General features: G+C 38.3%; 1 protein-coding gene across 1 annotated transcript in view; it reads left to right on the top strand.

Annotated features, from left to right (window-relative positions):
* Positions 1–18,605, top strand: part of Ankrd31 (ankyrin repeat domain 31) — a 156,631-nt gene that overhangs the window by 89,391 nt on the left and 48,635 nt on the right. Inside the window, exons 16-18 of the mRNA XM_037209485.1 lie at positions 4,243–4,380; positions 5,197–5,339; positions 15,610–15,772. Of these exons, the coding sequence (XP_037065380.1) occupies positions 4,243–4,380; positions 5,197–5,339; positions 15,610–15,772 (444 nt within the window). The remainder of the gene's footprint in view (positions 1–4,242; positions 4,381–5,196; positions 5,340–15,609; positions 15,773–18,605) is intronic.

Here is an 18,605-nt window from a genome sequence, read left to right as displayed (position 1 = left end):
AAGACCTGAGTTGGAAGCCCCAGAACCAGTGTAAAAAGCTGAGCATGACTGCACTTGCCTGTAACTGTAGCATCAGGCATAGAAGGTGACAGATTTCAGGAACTTACTGGTCAGTCACTCTAGCCACTGGCAAGCTTCAGGTTTGATGAGAAACCCTGTCAAGGCAGTAAGGCAAAAAGTCGTTAGAGACAAACACCCTGTCCTACTCTATCACCTGTAGGAATGTGCACATGTGCATGCCAGCATGCATGAAACACACACACACACACACACACACACACACACACACACACACACACACGTGCACGCGCGCGAAAATAGCTTTGAAGATATTGCAATCCATGTAATTCAACCCATTTTATAGAGAATAATCTTTTTTACTTTTATTCTTTACATAAGTTGCATCCTGACTGTAGTTTTACCTACCTCCACTCCTCCCACTCCCCGCCTTCCTCTCTCCCTCAGATCCATTCCTCCATTTCCCTTTAAAACAAAACAGGCCTCCTGGGGGTATCAACCGAACATGACATAACAAATTACAATAAGACTAGGCACAAAGGCTAGCTAGACAGGGTGACCCAGTGGGAAGATAAGGGTCCCAAGAGCAGGCAAAAGCATCAGAAACTTCTCCCACTCCCATTGGTTCCAAGTCCCATATGAACACCAGGCTATACAACCGTAAAGTATATGCAGAGGACCTAACTCAAATTCATACATGGTCCTTGATTTTCTCTTCAGTGTCTGTGAGCCTGCTTAGTTGATGCTGTGGGTCATGTTCTCAGGGTTTCCCCTACCCCTCTGGTTCCTAGAATCCTTCTTCCTCCTCTCTTCTGTGGGGTTCCCCTGGCTTTACCTAGTGTTTGGCTGTGGGTCTCTGCATCTGCTCCCATCAGTTGCTGGATGATGCATTCTGATTACAACTGGGTTAGGCCCAATCTATGAGTATATAGCAGAATATCATTGGGAATAATTTCATTGAGTTTTGGGGTTTTTCTGTTGTTGTTGGCTTGTGTTTGTTTGTTTATTTGGTTGGTTATTTGGTTTGATTTTTGTTGCTGTTGTTGTTGTTGTTTTGTTTGTTCTCTTGCCAGTCATTTTTGGTCCTGTCTTGGGTCTCTGGGCTTCCCAGTCTCTGGTTCATGGCCATCCATGCAGTGTCAGGCATGGGTGTGGGCCTCAAGTTGGACTAGTCATTGGTTGGCCACTTACAAGTTCTATGCCACCATTACCCCAGGTCATCTTGCAGGCAGGACATATTGTGGGTCAAAGGTTTGGTGGCTGGGATGATGTCCCAGTTTCACTGCTGGAAGCCTTGCCTGGTTAAAGAAGATGGCCAGTTCTGGCTCTGTGTTCCCCATTACTAGATTTAGGTAGGGTCACTCTCGTAGATTCCAGGGAGTTTTCACTGCATTGGTTTCTCCGTCACTCCCCAAGTGTCCTCCAATCCAGTCATTTCTCCCAATACTCCCTCCTCCCTTCCCATGTCTGTACCCTCCTGTTTCCATCCCCACCTGCCCCCAATTCACCCACAAAATCTATTTCCCCTTCCCTGGGAAATCCATGTGTCCCCACTTGAGCCCTCCTTGTTAATTAGCCTTTCTGGGACTGAAATGTAGCATGACTATCCTTTACTTTACAGCTAATGTCCACTTACAAGTGAGAACATAACATGTTTGTCTTTCTGGATCTGAGTTACCTCACTTAGGATATTTTCTTTTTCTAGTTCTGTCCATTTGCTTACAAATTTCATGATGTCATTTTTAACAGCCAAGTAATACTCCATTGTATAAACAAATATGCCACATTTTCTTTATCCATTCTTCGATGGAAAGATTTATTTATTTATTATGTATATAGTGTTCTGTCTTCATGTATTACTGCAGGCCAGAAGAGGGCACCAGATCTCATTATGGATGGTTGTGAGCCATCATGTGGTTGTTGTGAATTGAACTCAGGACCTCTGGAAGAGCAGCCAGTGCTCTTAACTGCTGAGCCATCTCTCCAGTCCTGAGATAATTATCCTTTATCTGTTACCTTAAAATGATGTGTTTGGTTGCTGGTGTTTCACAAATACAGTAGGAAGGGTCTCATGCTTAATTCAGTGGTCCTCTAACTTTAGCTTGTGTCAGAATCACCCAGTCAGCTTGTTAAAATGCAGATTGCCTGGGCTTGCTCTCAGAGAGTCTGCTTCAGTACGTGAATTGCCAGTATCACAAACTTAGTTTTTAAAGCAATGCACATTTGTCTCCCCAGTGTCTGTAGATCAGGAATTGAGCACCACCTTGCCAGGTCCTTTGACAATAATTTTGATAGGGCTGCAACAGAGGTGCTATTTGGGACTGGCTCTCACCTGCAGCCTAGACTAGGGAAGGACTTTCAAGATCATGTGGTGGAGGAAACAGTTCCTGTGGATTGGTGAGCAGCTTCAATTTCTTGCTGAATGGGCTTCTCCAGTATATTTTCCTCTTCAGAAAATGCAAGCTGAAGGCAAGAAAGTGAGTCTATAGGAAGATAACAAGTGTTATAATCTTCAATGACCTCATCAAAGAAATTAATATTATACTTTTAACAGTGTTGAAGTGTTCTTTTGGTTAAAGGAAAATTATTCAAGGGGGAGAGAATTACATAAAACCACAAAGATCAGAAATTGAAAATCCGTAAGAGGAGGCTTTAGGGTTTGCTCTCCAGGTTTGAGCTGGAGAACCTGCCTTTGTAGCAAATTTACTGAGTGGTACTAACATTGTTAATGTAATGAATATTCTTTTGTTTCTTACCCTAACTCTCTGATTTGCTTTTATGTCAGTCTCCATCTTCTCTGATGTGTTTCACGCAGAAAATAAACCTCTAGGTTCCTGGATTTGGAGTAGGTGTGTAAGATAAAGTGAGTGGTTGCCAGTTAATTCAGAGTTAGAGAAGGGAGCTCAGAGTCCCAGCTTTACTCTATGTAAGCCTTCAGTTGATTTTCCTGTGTCCACACATCTTTCTTCCATGGTAACTGATGACTCCATGCACTGACTGCCTGGGGTCAGATAGGCTTTTTTTTCCCACGATTCTCCTTGCAGGCCATCCTACACCCTGCTAAGGCAGTTCATTCTTCATCAGTGACTTTCCAACTCCCCTTCCCCAAATCTATTTAAATGTATCCTCTGTTCTTTCTTCCTGTATTTTCTTTGATAGTTAAAAAAAAGTACCCATCATTGCAATGCAGTAGAGTATGGGAAGGAAACAAGGAAAAGCATGATCTGTTCATTGGTTTTAGTTCCAACTTAATCTTTCTAACTTACACTGCAAAGAAAAGACTTTAAAGAGACTTTTTGAAAAATGATTTTGTACTGAATTTTCTATGAAAAAAAAAAAAAACAAAAACAAAAACAGAGAACCTTAAAGGCCAGCTTGCTACTTGGAACCGTGTGTGGTAGAACATACATTGAGAAACAGCTGTGGGAAGAAGGAATCTGTTCTGGTTTTGAGATAGAATTTTACTATATAGCCCAGATTGACCTAGAATTTAAGATTCTGCTGCCTCAGCCTCCCAACCGAGTGTTGGGATTCCAGGCATGCACTAATAATTCACACATCCTGAAAGAGTCTCCATCATACCAGAACTGGACTATCTTAAGAAAACTGGATCCTGTTATTAAAGGATTTGTTTTAACCAGTGTTTGGTTGCTAGAATGAATGCAAACCACTATGATTTCTTCTCAAGGTAGGATTTCAACCAAAAGCAGTGAACAATTTTCCCAGTCCACTGATATATGCCCAAGATACAGTTTTAAAAAGAAATTATTCCTTTATAACTCACCTAGTGTGAACTAATTCTGAAAATTAACAGATGTGTTCCCAGATTAGAAACACCTTGAAGGAGGCAACTAGTAAAATGATATATGGTATCCAGTAGGCGGTATGAATTTTATCATTAAACCTTTCCAGTGTTTCAGGAGTTTTATCTATTATATACCATTTGCACACTTAAATATAATCAGTTTACAAGATTATTAACCAGCTCTCTCAAACTCCCGTTCCTCTGCCTTCCTCCCCCCCCCCATGGTGATGGACTCTACTGAAATTCAACCTAAGATAAACCCTTTCTCTTCCTTAAAACAAAAAACAGTGTTACACGTGTTTATTGTAGTACATCCTGTTGAGAGTATTATGAGGAAGTAGATCTGTATTTCTAAGGTCCTTTATAATAATGAGCATTTTGTATAAAATAAGCCTTAGCTTTGCTTGATACGGTTACAGAAGCGAAGACAGCTGGAATCAAGAAGAGGAATGCCAAAGGAGAGAGCCCGCTCCACGTGGCTTCCAGAGGAGGAAATCTGTCCCTAGTGAAAGTCCTGATCGAGTCTAGAGCAGATGTGAATCTAAAAGATAATGCAGGTTTGGGTCCCTTTAACTGTCTGTGTTTTTAATTAGAACTTACCGAAATGCTATTTTTTCCTTTGCCCCTAATTTTGATGCTGGCTGATAATTAACTTCGAACTGTATTTTTATGCTATATTTTAACTTGGTGAATAATAAGATTTGTCACTGTTCAAATACCTGTCTTATTTGAAACACTTATAAGTGAGAACATTGAGAAGGGTGCACAGGATGGGGTAAAGGGGGTTAGTCAGGCTTTTCATTGGCAGCTTTAATCCCATTCCCGACTTGGGAGAAAATGCAAAATGTCCCAACTTCCTGTCCATTCTTCTCTCCCTGGTCCCTTTATATGACTCCCTCCTTTTCTGTTTTTTCCTTCTTATTCTAAACCTGTTCTAAAAATCAATTTTATGACATTTTGCTTATACATAAAATAATCTTGTGTAAATAATTAAAGATGGGATATGCAAAGGTTTTCTGAGTCTAGTGCCACTTTAAATAGAAATGTAGCAGTGCAAACCTAGGATATGAAGGTTAGATACTGTCAAACCTGAGCTGAAGCAAGTTGAGATGATTAGTAGCATTTACCTTGTTTCTGTTTTGGCACTTCTGTCAACAGTATTTAGGAAGAGATTGCTTTTTTCCCAAAATGAAGCCTGTGTGTTTTAAAGCAGTACTTTTTAATACTATTTCTTGTTCAATACTTAGAACATGTACATATATTTCAATAGAGTTATTGAATCTACTAACACAAGACCCCGCTTAAAATAAAGATATTACATGAATCTCAATAGGTATGGAACAACTTTGTTATTTTCTTTTTATCTTTTTCAGGTTGGACACCCCTTCATGAGGCATCTAGTGAGGGATTTACTGATGTAATTATAGAGTTGTTAAAAGCTGGTGCAAATGTCAACTGTGAAAGTATGGATGGGATGCTGCCTTTACATGGTGCTGCTGCAGGGAATCATTTAAAGGTAATTGGGCTTGTCAAATTAGGTTTTTATTTTCTTAGGAAAATGAGTGAAAAAAATGAAGGTATTTTAAAGTGAAAATTAAAGTGATTGCTTATACTAATAAATGATTTTAAAGTCTGCTAAAATTATGCATGAAGACAGAATATTGTATGTGGATTAGAAAATCAGTGACTATTATAGTAAATTATTTTTACATTGCCTATCACATATAGCATGTGGGTCATAAGAAAACATTCTATAATCTTTATTTTTAGTTGTCTAAAGTGATTTCCACAAATGGTCTAATATTAGTGATAATATATATATATATATATGTCGCAGGTTTTTTTGTTTGTTTGTTTGTTTGTTTTTGAGACAGGAATCTTAACATGTAACTGACACTGGCCTCAGACTTAGAATGCTTCTGCCTCAGCCTCCTGCATGCCAGGAGGCAGCATGAGCCCCCACACCCACCCAAGACATTCTTCTCTAACCTACACCTTCTCAGTAGTTTTGAGGGGACCGTGTGAAGTGATTGCTGTTTGGAGGTTTGTTGTCGCGTGCTTTACTTTCCTCTGCCAGGCAGTACAGTAAACATATCACGGGACGTTAAAAGGCCATCGTGTCAGTGACACACTATTTTAAATATTGACCTTAAAACTCAGGAGATGTGTTTCAATGTTTTCTCCTTCAGAATTGCACAGTCCAGGATGCTCTTACCAACTCCACATGTGCCCTTAGGTGAGCCTGCTGTCAGAATAACACTGCTTCCTGATGGTGTCTTCAGTCCTTCTCTCACCCCCCACCCAAATTGTGCACTTTAAAAAAAGGGGGGGTTGTTTCTGGAAGGTCTTTAATTATTATTATTACTCTGTATGTATGAGTGTTTCGCCTGCGTCTAGTGTGTGTGCACCACATCCATGCAGCATCCCCAGAGGCCAGAGGAGGACGTCAGATCCCCTGGAAGAGGAGCAGCGGACAGTTCCTAGCTGCCATGTTCTTGCTTGCAGTCTACCTGGATCTTCAGGAAGAGTAGCAGTGCTTACCCACTGAGTCATCTGTCTCTCCAGCTCCCACACACAAGAGTTTTACCAGCTTCCTTCCCTTCCTCTCCTCCTCCTCTCCATGTTCCTCCTTTTTCTTTTCTTCTTCTTCTTTTCTCTTTGACAAATCTAGGGGGGAGGGATGATACTATTGCCAAAAGTAACATGGGGGCTGAGGACATGGCTCAGTCAGGAGACAAACGTGCGGGCCTGCGTTCAGTCCCCAGAACCCATGGAAGGAAAAAACAGCCCAGTGTCAGGAAGTGGAAACAGGCAGTTCTCCGGGGCTCAAGACCAGACAGCCTTGCCTAACCTGTAAGCACTGGAGTCCAGTGAGAGACTGTCTCCAAAACAAGGTACAAGACTTCCAAAGGATGGTGTCTGAGGTTGACCTCTGGCCTTCATATTCACATGCATACATGTGCCCTCACAGTCACCCACACATACATATGTACACACACACACACACACACACACACACACACACGGACACGGACACATGGACACGGACACACACACGGACACAAATTCTTTGGAACTGTCTTGAGTACTTATTTATATGTCTGTATGTTAAGAGAGCCTAGTGATAGTAAGTTTGTAAAACGCCCCATGCTATTTCAGCCTACGTATATCATAGATTGCTGAATTTAATATTTACAGAGAAGAGATGTGAACTAATGATTAAGATAAGGGCAAGGTAGATAGGCTTCTTCTCGCAGAATTCTTTGGACTTTAGGGTATTTAAAATAACAACGAATGAAGAAATTCTCAAGAATATAAGGTTTTACAAGATCTGGCTAGATAGCCTGAAGTAGCTTGAAGCTGTGTTTCCTTGCCTCAGCCAATCAAATGCTGGAATTGCAAGGGTGTGCTGCCATGTCAGGGTGATCTGTTTATTTTTAAATGCTGGGTATTATGCCATTGCACATGTGTGTGAATGTATATGAATATGAAAATGTGTGTCTGATTTCCTGTGTCCATCAACAGACATATATCTCCTTAATTATGAATAATGTTGCATGGCTCTGGGACCTCTGAAGTGGTGGCTTTACTCCATTCATATATATGTAGTGATGGAATTAATATATTAGGTTTGTCTTAATTTTCTGAGGAAACCCTGAACTCTGAAATTGCTATACTAATTTATATGCCCATCAGCAATATACAGGTGTTCTCTGTATTTTCACATTGGTGATACATTATCTTTTGACATTCTGAAAGCAGTGACGGTGTGGTAAAATAAATCTGGAAGTGATTCCTTCTCTTCAATTTTTGGTAGAGCTTGTGAGGGATTGGCCTTTATCCTTTTTTAAAGGTTTTTAAAGGTAGTGAGACAATTGGTCCTAAGCTTTCTTTTCCTTTTTTTTTTTTTTTGTTTGTTTGTTTTTTGAGACAGGGTTTCTCTGTGTTGTTTTGGTGACTGTCCTAGATCTCACTCTGTAGATCAGGCTAGCCTCAAACTCACAGAGAACCCCCTGACTCTGCCTCCCAAATGCTGGGATTAAAGGTGTGTGCCACCACTGCCTAGCAAGCTTTCTTTTAAGGGAACAGTTTTTATCATTAACTTAATATCTTTTCACTTTGTCAGAGTGTTGAGGTTTTTGATTTTCACGAACTGATTTTGGTATATTATATGTCTTGTAATCAAACCTACTTCTTCCAGGTTATCCAATTAGCATATAAGTAGACATAGTAGTTTCTTATGGCCATTTTATTTCTGTGATATCAGTTGTATTATCTCCTTTTTCATGTCTTATGTTACCTATTTTGATGCAAAACACAGCTTTTACTCCAGGAAAACAGTTTATTCAGAATCAAATATATAAGACCATGCAACTGAAGCATGGTTTCAGTTTGCCACAAATAACATGTTACATTATGGAAGTAGTTACATGAACTCTTATAGTCACAGAATAAAACCATAAGCCAAAGCATTTACCAAATACACTGCTGGGGACATTAGATTGGTGGGTTGTAACTAAATGAGGAAAACTCTGTTATGAGGTTTAAATATTATCTGATGACATTCTTAGCCCTGAGGCTGGTAGAAATTAGTGGCCGGCTAACAGTACATTACAAGTGTTTTACCAGACTGTCAAAAAGATGTTAGTCAATGTAATACACACACACACACACACACACACACACACACACACACACACACACACACACACAATGCATGTGTAAGTTTCCCGTGAAACACAATGCAATGCACAATGAATACATACAGTGAAAAAGGGATGTTAGCTGGGATACAGGTGAATGGTCAATTTGAAGGAACTGAAGGTAGACCAATACAGTTTTATCTCTGGATCTGCAACATTTTCATTCTCCAAGACCATGGAATTCCATCAGTCTGTTAGCCTTATAGGATCTTCAACATAGACATGGCTTTTTTTTTCTAGGAATTTCAATTCACATGTACTTCAGCTTGCCAATTTTGTTAGTATTAAAACAGAACAAAACACTTTTTTCTGAACATTTTTGTTTTTCCTCTCATCTCGGTTTTCCTTGTGTTCTGGGTTTTTGTTGTTGTTATTTCTGTTAATTTGGGGACTAGTTTGTTCTTTTATTTCTAGTTCCCTGATGTATAAACTTAGTTTATTTAAACTACTTTCTTTTCAAGATAGATGTTTATTGCTGTATTCTTTCCTTTTTAGTCTGTTTTTACTTGTTTCTCAATTTTTGGTAATTTTGTATCATTTTTCATTTTTCTCATGTTGCATTAATTTCCCTATTTTGGCACATAGGCTGCTCAGAAAATTACTATTTAATTTTTACATATTGTACATTTTATATTTTTCCTTTTTCCCCTTGAGACAGGGTCTCACTATACAGTCTTGGCTGGCCCTTCTGCTCCAAGTGCTGGGATTAAAGGTGTGTGCCACTATCCTGGGCCTTCATTTTCTTTCTTTTTTTTTTCTTTTCTTTTTTTTTTTTTTTTTTTTTTTTGGTTTTTCTAGACAGGGTTTCTTTGTGTAGCTTTGCGCCTTTCCTGGATCTCGCTCTGTAGACCAGGCTGGCCTTGAACTCACAAAGATCTGCCTGCCTCTGCCTCCAGAGTGCTGGGATTAAAGGCATGTGCCACCACCGCCTGGCTTCGTTGGTTTTTTTTTTTTTTTTTTTTGTTATTGACTTCTAGTTTCATGTTGTGGTTGAAAATAATAGTTGAGATGATACAAGAATTTCTCAATCTTAAATTTCTCAGCATTCATTTTGTAGTCTAATATATTATCTATTCTGGAGAATGTTTTTATGTTTTAGGTAAAAATATATATTTTGCTGCTTTGGGCTAAATGTTTTATTTATTATTGGCCTAATAGGCCAATTTGATGTAAGGTTTAGTTCAGGTCTGCTGTTCCCTTGCTCATTTATGTCAACATGATCCGTTCATTATTGATAATGAGGTCTTGATGTCTACTCTTATTAGCATGCTGCTATCAGTTTGCTAATACTTGCTTTATGTATGTGCTGTGATGTCGCGTTTATCCCTACAACTCCGACAGGCTGTCATTCTATCCTTTGATCTCTTGCCACAGTTGCTTTCTTTAAACTATTTATTTGTTATTTCAAATACAAGTACAGCTGCTCTTGTCAGCTTTGACTTTCATTTCCAGGGACACTTTTGCCATCTCTTCACTTTTAGCCCAGGACATAAAAAGGCTTACAGTTAAAATGAAGTTTTTTAAATCTGTTTTCCCACTCTGTGTCTTTTGTTGGATAATTTGTTCTATTTATGCTTAAACCAGCTACTTATAAGTAAGATCCTATTATTGACGTTTTGGTTTTGGTTTTGTTATTTCTGGCTGTTTTGAAGTTTTTCCTTCTCTCTTTCTGTATGATTTGGTGATTTTATCTAATGGTATAATTTGATTAACCTCACATTCTCTTTTGGTTTTCTACCAGAAAGTCTTGCTTTGTAGCTATTCGGGGCTTGCATTTAAGAAATTAATATAATCTCTGTTTTATAATGATGATAAGTTAATTTTAGTTATATAAATACATAATATTTTCCTGACAAAAAAAGAATATATGGTTTTGAAATGGAAGAAAGCAAACAGAAAGAATCATTAAAATGATAAATTTATTGGTTATTGTACAAGGAAAAGGTTAGTTAATGCTAAGCCATATAAGCAAATATCCACATTTTATAGTGGAGAAATCAAATTTTTAGACTATTATCTTAAAAAAAGACCGCATTTAAAAAGTTAATTCTGTTATTTGTGTTAGACAACTGGAGATTGATTTAAAAAGACTTCTAGAACCTTGTATATAGTGGTTTATCACATCATTATAATAAGGATATACCTGTGGTTCATAGAAGAAAAATGGAATGTGGAGGTATCTATGAGGGAATTGTTTTATGTTCCGTTCTTCACAAGACACCACACAAGGACTTATCTCTCAACAGTGAAAAAGTATGAATATAAATGCAGTGTTTCTGCTTAGGGAAGCTATTCAGGCGACTCACTACACAGTATTTTTATTTTAGGTAACCTGTTCACATATATCAAAAATTAATACTCACAGAATCATAAACTACATTGAGGTGTGTGTGTGTGTGTGTGTGTGTGTGTGTGTGTGTGTGTGTGTGTAGGTGCATGTATGTGCATATGGGACCCAGAGGTCAACAATAGGTTTCTTGCTTAGACACTCTCCATTTTGAGACAGGTTCTCTCAGTGGAGCTTGTATTACTGACTGAGCTGAACTAGCTTTCAAGCATAAAACAGGAATCTTTATGACCACCCCTTTTTGAGATTTCCTTTATTTTTTGTGTGTTAGTGCTTTGCCTTGCCTGTGTCTGTGTATCATATACCTGCAATGCCCATGGTGGCCAGACGAGGGCATCAAATCTTCTAGAATTGGAGTTAACAGTTATAGATCTTCCTTTTCTTTTGTTGGTTGTGAGCCTAGACTTCAGCAGCTGAGCCATCTCTCCATCCTTATCTTTTTTTAGACAATTAATATGGAACACAAACCTTTTGAAATAAGCAAGGGCTAAGAGAATTCATTTCCTATATTATTGCATTAAAAATATTAAAGTATGAGACTGAATAGATGGTTCCATATTAAGAGCACTGGCTACACCTTCTAAAGGACCTGGGTCCCCACATGGCAGCTCACAGCCATCTGTAACTCCAGTTCTATGGAATCAGATGCCCTCTATGGCCTCTGAGGGCACTGCATGCATATGGTACATAGATATAGCAAAATACTAGTACATATCAAAAATAATATGCAGCAAAATACCCATATGTGTACAATAAAATAATTTTTAATGTTAGTAATTGTTAAAATAATCTAGAAGAAAGATTATACTTAAAGGAAATTCAGATTTATAAAAGAATGATAATTTTACATGTGATAATTATGTAGATTTAAAAAATAATTTTTTCACATTATAAATATCTTTAAAAGAAAAATTAAATGCTTGGAATAGAATAATACTGCACTGTAGAACTAATGTATTCAAATAAAATGAAAGATAAGAGTAGCCAAAATAAATAGGTAGTGAGAAATTGAAATAGTCTATTATAACATTCATATAATAAAGGAAATGATTTACTATTTGAAGACAGGGGTGACAACTTAAAAAGATATCATTGAAAAAGCACCAAGGCATGGTGGCTTCTGCCCCCTTCATCAAGCTGTTCAGAAAGGAGGAGGAAGGGAAGAGATGCTTGCAGTAGCAGCAGGAGGCGGACAGTGCTGCCCTTGTTTGTGCTGGTGTGTGGTATAGACCGCTCTGCAGCACTACCACGTGATTTGTTCCCCCTCAGCTAGACTATCGGAAACACAGAAGCAGCCAGACTTGCTAATTATGATTTCCAGTGTAAACGATCCAGTCACTGACAGCTTTCTATCACTGTCACAAATACTTGAAATAAATTGTCTTATACAGAGAAAACCTTTATTGGTTTATGGTATCAGAGATTTTAGTCTGCAGTTGATTGGCCTTACTGCTTTAGGCCTGTGCTGTATAGAATAGTGGCAGAAAGCACATAGATAAGCAAAGCAAAAGAGAGGAAACGACATATTGTGTATGTTCCCAGTGACTGCAGGACTTCCTACTAGTACTGGAGTTTCTGTTACCTCTCAATGCCGAGGTAAGAAAGCCTTTAGCACATGAGTCTTTAGGGAACATTCCACATGTAAACCATCACACCACTTCAGTGAGATGGTAGGAAATTGCAGATGATAAAGAAGCAAAACCTAACTAAATGTGGTCTATAAGAAGCTTACTTCAGTTATAAAGACACAAATGGGACCAAAGCAAAATTATAGGAAAGATACACTCCACAAATAGTAAAAGAAGTCATGGCTCTGGCAACATGTGACAAAGTAGATTTCAAAGCAAGTGCTATTACTAGGATATAGACGTTTCATAATGGTAAGAGAATGATTTACCAAGAAGATATTACAGTTCTCAAAGCATGTGACACAAAAGTTAAGTGACAGGTACGTGAAGAAAACCTGACAGAATGGAAATACATAGTCATAGCTGGAGACTGCAATTCTTCTAATAAATGATTTGGATATAGAAATTTTGAACATTTCAACTTAGTTATCTATTTGATATTTATTGATGATGTCATCATTTGTGACACTATGCATTCTTTTTGAGTGCTCAGAATATTCACCAATATAGACCATAGATGCAGATCATGAAGTTAGTTTTAATAAGTTTAAAAGACGTTAAATCATGCAGTTTATGTTCTCTAATCAAAATGAAATGCAAGTATGTACTAATGATTTTTCTATTGCTGTAATGAAACACCATGACCCCAAAGAAACTTAGAGGAGAATCAAGTTCATTTGGGCTCCAGGTTTCAGGGGATTTAGTACAGCATTGCAGGGAAGGCATGGTGGCTGAACAGGAATCTAGCTGTCCACAGTTTAGTCTACACTAGAAGAGGGGCAAGGCTATCAACCCTCAGTGCTCCAGCCCTAGTGGCATACTTCCTCCAGCAAAGCTCCACCTCCTAATGATGCTGACCACCTGGGGATCAAGTGTTCAAATGCATGAGCATGCGGGGACATTTATCATTCAAACCACCACACAATCTTGATAAAGGCTGTAAGCTTTTCAAATATTTAGGAATTTAAACATATGCTTCTAAATAACCTGTAGTACACAGAGTAAATGGCAGAGGATTCATAAACTATTTTACTGACTTAACACAATATATAAAAATTACATGATGTAACTTGTAGGCGGGGTTTTTTGTCAGGACCGCAATCAGCTCTGTTCTGCCAGCCGCTTCCCAAACAACCATTCAGAAGCTTAATATTAATTATAAATACTTGGCCAATAACTCAGGCTTATTACTAACTAGCTCTTACAATTAATTACTTAATTGTCCTCCATTTCTATTAATCTACATCTTTAGATTCCTGTTTGCACATTTTTTTTTTTTTTTTTTTTTTTTTTTTTGGTTTTTCGAGACAGGGTTTCTCTGTGTAGCTTTGCGCTTTTCCTGGAGCTCACTTGGTAGCCCAGGCTGGCCTCGAACTCACAGAGATCCGCCTGGCTCTGCCTCCCAAGTGCTGGGATTAAAGGCGTGCGCCACCAACGCCCGGCTGTTTGCACATTTTTAAAAGCCTTTCATTGTATAAAAATTAACTTAAAATAGGTCATAAGCTAAATGAAAGTTAATTAAGACAACCTCCTTAAAAAAAACAGAAGAAAATTTGATTTTCAGATAGGCAAATATATCTTAAATAGGCATGAGCTTTAATGACTGACTCTGGTAAGTTAGACTATGAAAATTAAAAACATTCTTCAAAGACATGAGCAAAATTGAAGAACAAGACTCTCAGATTAGGAGAAGCTGTATTTTCTAAGTCTTATTTACAATAAATAGTAATTTCTGCTGGCTCAGTGACTTCTAAATGTCTTCTTCGCCTCTGTATCTGTATAAGCAGAAAGATAAAGACCTATTGTCACACAGTGTGCCTCCATTTTACCCAAATTCTGACCATATTTTTACCATCAGATGTTCCTCATGGTTTGAGTTACTGGCTTCTCTATGCAAGCAGGATCGCTGGCTATTGAACAGCTTGACTCATACTTAATCTGATTGTTAGCTGTTCTTAATTTTGGCCAATTACAGACTTAATTATAACACACAACTTCTTTCAGATTGCTTATTTTATTTTCTGTGTGCCTGAGTGTGTCTGTGTAGCACATGTATGAGCCTGTGGACATCAGATGGATCCCCTGGAGCTAGAGCTACAGACACTTGTGAGCCACCATGCTAACATGCAACTTTTTGTTTTAGTTTAGTTTAATTTTTATTACATTCTTTTATTTATGTGTGGGCACTTGTAGGGTACTTACGGCATGTGCAGAAGTCCAAGGGCAACCTGTAGGAGTAGGTGCCACGTATCAAACTCAGGTCATCAGGCTTGGCAGCAAGCACCTTTCGGCACTGAGCCAACTCTCTAGCCCCTCTAACACTCAACTTTGAGTTACTTAGAGTAACCTTATTTGTATTAGAAATGCTTTCTCCCCAAAGGTCACAACCTCTTTGACTTGTTAAGTACCACCTCCATCTTTGATATCTTGTGATCATAATTATCTGGAAACATTTCTATAGGGAGAATTTTAGAATTGGGTATTAGGTTGGTAGTTTAATTCACCTTAATGCTCGTCCAAATGGAATTTCATTAAATGACATTGAATTGGTAACTTGCAGTAGAGTTTGTACTATAATGTAGTCCTGAAGCAAAGCTTCCCATCTTCTTTACTCTGTCCAACAGCACATTGGGAAGAATGGTAGGACAGTATCAGAGACTCCACATGTGCATACAAGTGACTGAATCTGCAGTATAAATCTGTGCTGTCCAGTACAGTAGCTGTGAGCTACATTTTGCTATTTGAATTAGAATTAATTTAATAAAGAATTCTATTACTTGGTCATATTCACTGTGTTTCAGATACTCATCGGGGCATATACTGTTTGCAGCTACTTTTTGGGAACAGAGAAAGTACAATTCTGGGCAGAAGTGATCTAAAGTGGTATTACCTGTGCTCACCTCTTTACTGCAAGGAAGCAGCATATCGTGTTTAATACTATTGTTTGTGTTTTCCTGTGAGGGCCAGCCAAGCCCAATCAAAGTTACAGTGACCATATGAAATGTAATTGAAATGTTTTGTGTCAATACCGTGAAGAGATGTGCTTGGTGGTGGTGTCTTAAGATGAAAGCAGATATATGTAGGCATAACTGAAAATTTACCTTTCAGGCTGCTGAGATACTCCTAGAACATGGAGCAAATCCTAATCAGAAAGATCAGAAACAGAGGACTGCTTTGGAGGAGGCAGATAATGAAAAAATGAAAGAACTACTGAAATCTTACGGTGCTGTGGAGACCAGTAGTGGAGATGAGATGGGCTCTGCAGTGACCGGTATGCACGTCAGCATCACTTCCTATTTCAGACTGGTGTATAGCTCTGCTTAGCAAAATGAAATCTTTGCATATATAGTGTAATGTTATTTCCTAACTGGCACTAGGTGTTTCCCTCGCTTCCTTAAACTTAAATACCCGTCATTTATTTCTAGAAATTAGTATTCTAGCGCACGCCTTTAATCCCAGCACTCGGGAGGCAGAGGCAGGCGGATCTCTGTGAGTTCGAGGCCAGCCTGGGCTACCAAGTGAGTTCCAGGAAAGGCGCAAAGCTACACAGAGAAACCCTGTCTCGAAAAACCAAAAAAAAAAAAAAAAAAAGAAATTAGTATTCTAGAGTTTGATTTAGGGGTGGAGAGATGGCTCAACAGTTAAAAGTACTGGATGCTCTTCCAAAGGACCCAGTTTGATTCCCAGCACTCACATGATGGCTAATAAGCATCTATAACTCCAGTTCCAGGGTCTCTGGTGCTGTCTTCTGGCCTCTGTAGGCTACATACATGTAAGCAAAACACCCATACATATAAAATAAAAATAAATAAATCTCTAAAAATAAGTAGAATTTATAAATCATTTATTACTATTAGTTTTTCCTTCCCTACTTTCCTTTTAAATTTTTAATTTTTAGTTCAAAGGATGCTATTTTATTAATATTGTCATAGTATTATATCAAATTTTTTCTTGGTTTTTAAATTTCTATACAAATTTTCCCTGAGGGGCAGTGCAGTTAGGCATTTGTCTCATGCCTGAATCTTATAGTCCTTTTGGAAGGTCAGTCTCTAGGTTTACAATCACTTCTGTGGCACACTGGATGCTTACATTTGTTGTTACTGGTCTTCTAGAAAGAGTATCTTGGAAATGTCATCAGAAACCACCTATTTGGATGTCTCTGGGACTTGCTGGAGGTTGTGTACTTCTGTATCCTTACACATTATTATTCAGGAAGACACCCAACTGCCCCTTGAACACAGCCTAGCAATGCAGAACACTAGAGTATCAGCTGTTCGTCTTAGGGTTGCTTGGCTAACTGGAAGCTGCAGTTTATAGCCTATACACCAAGGAAAAGGATCAACACATAGTGTTTGCTACAGGAGAGACCCAAATCCAAATTGGTTCCTACAGAATGTGTCCCACTCCCGCACCATCATAAAGCTAGAAAACATGCAAGTCAAAATATTATTAAGTCTGAACTATCTATTTCTGGAAGAAGCAATAATAGACAAGTGATAAAATTATAATTTATTGATAAAATAACAAAGGATAATGGGCAGCTGTTAACATTTTTAGTATCCAAACAGTATAAACTAGTAGTGTTCAATTCTGGGAGAAATTGGAGATTTAAGAACTAGTATATATATATGTGTGTGTGTGTGTGTGTGTGTGTGTTTGTGTGTGTGTGTGTGTGTGTGTGTGTGTATGTATATATATATATATATATAGATAGATAGATAGATAGATAGAGAGAGAGAGAGGATTGAAGGGTAAATAGAACTTAGATGTGGGGAAAGGAATTCAGTGAAGAACCCTGTGGTACAGGACGGTGTGAGCAATGTGTGAGTGCTAGAGGCACAGGGCAGATGAGCTTGGTGTGTGCTGTGTGAGAAAGGAGCAGTAGAGTATTTGAATGAAAGGCAGATTTATTCTGTCATCAAATCTTACACATTCAAAATTCTGCCTTCCATAGATAAGCCTTTACTTCCACAATTCCCATCCCCAGGACCTGGTGTTCATAAGTGTAGTGTTGGAGATTGAGCCCAGGGATTATGCATGTGTATGTGAGGAAAGCCCCTATTACTAAACTGTGTTACCAACTTCATATGATGCTATTGGATCGGAGTTACTGGAATGAAACACACACCAACTGTTAAACAAACATTAACCTCCCTACCTTTGTTATGAGATAGACAATTGAAACCAAGCTGCTGATTTACTTGTAGAAGTGCCAGAAAAGGGTGACATTACATCAAAGTCCTTGCAGCTAAGATTTCATTACGTTAAAATTTGTAATAATTCCTGAACTTTTTAGATTTATAATAAAAAAAAATATTTCAAGAAAATGTATAGCTAGGTAAAAATTTATGGAGTTATTTTTGCAATAGTTTTCTCTGTATAAAAGTGTTGAAAGAGAATTGTTTTTCCTTTTCCTCATGATTGAACCTTGACTCAGAAGAGACTCAGTAATGTATCTGCTCTTACTGTGGAGAATTCAGGAGTGAGAACATGTCTTCCCTAGCCTAACATGCTTCTCACCAACTATTGGTTTTCAAGGGCAGATGATTCTCTGATGTGATTGGTTAAGACAAAGAATATACACTATGTAATGATTTATTAGTGATCTAGATCATATGAAGGTCAAGGTTGGGACTACTAAAACTCTTCTCTATCTTGGGGCCTCAGTGTGTTTTCTCTCCCTTTCTACAGCCATACCTGAAGATTCAGGCTGAGCTCAGCATACTGGGGAACCTTGGCGTTTGGAGACATTGGGACTCTGCTGTAAAGTGCTTTCTCTGTCCCTGTGTCTACTGTTTCTCGAGTGTATACTTCTTGGTCAGGTTCCCAGAGGAATGAAGCACATATAGCAAGTGGAGCATAGGGCAAAAGGAACCCATGACAAGAAAAGAGCCCAAGAGCCTACAGAGCAATGAATCAGAGTAGTTAGAAGCATGGATCTACTTACTGTAACTAACTCTGATATTGGGAAATTTCCTGAGCCTCTCTGACATTTCACATCTGTAAGATTTCTAACAAACTATCTATTTCAAAGGGTTCATGTGAATATTTGAATATTTAATAGGATGATACACCAGAAAATAATCTATATGTGATAAGTGCTC

Source organism: Peromyscus leucopus, chromosome 11 (assembly GCF_004664715.2).
Source record: "Peromyscus leucopus breed LL Stock chromosome 11, UCI_PerLeu_2.1, whole genome shotgun sequence".
In the NCBI taxonomy this organism is placed as follows: domain Eukaryota; kingdom Metazoa; phylum Chordata; class Mammalia; order Rodentia; family Cricetidae; genus Peromyscus; species Peromyscus leucopus.
This window is presented reverse-complemented; position numbering and strand designations above follow the sequence as displayed.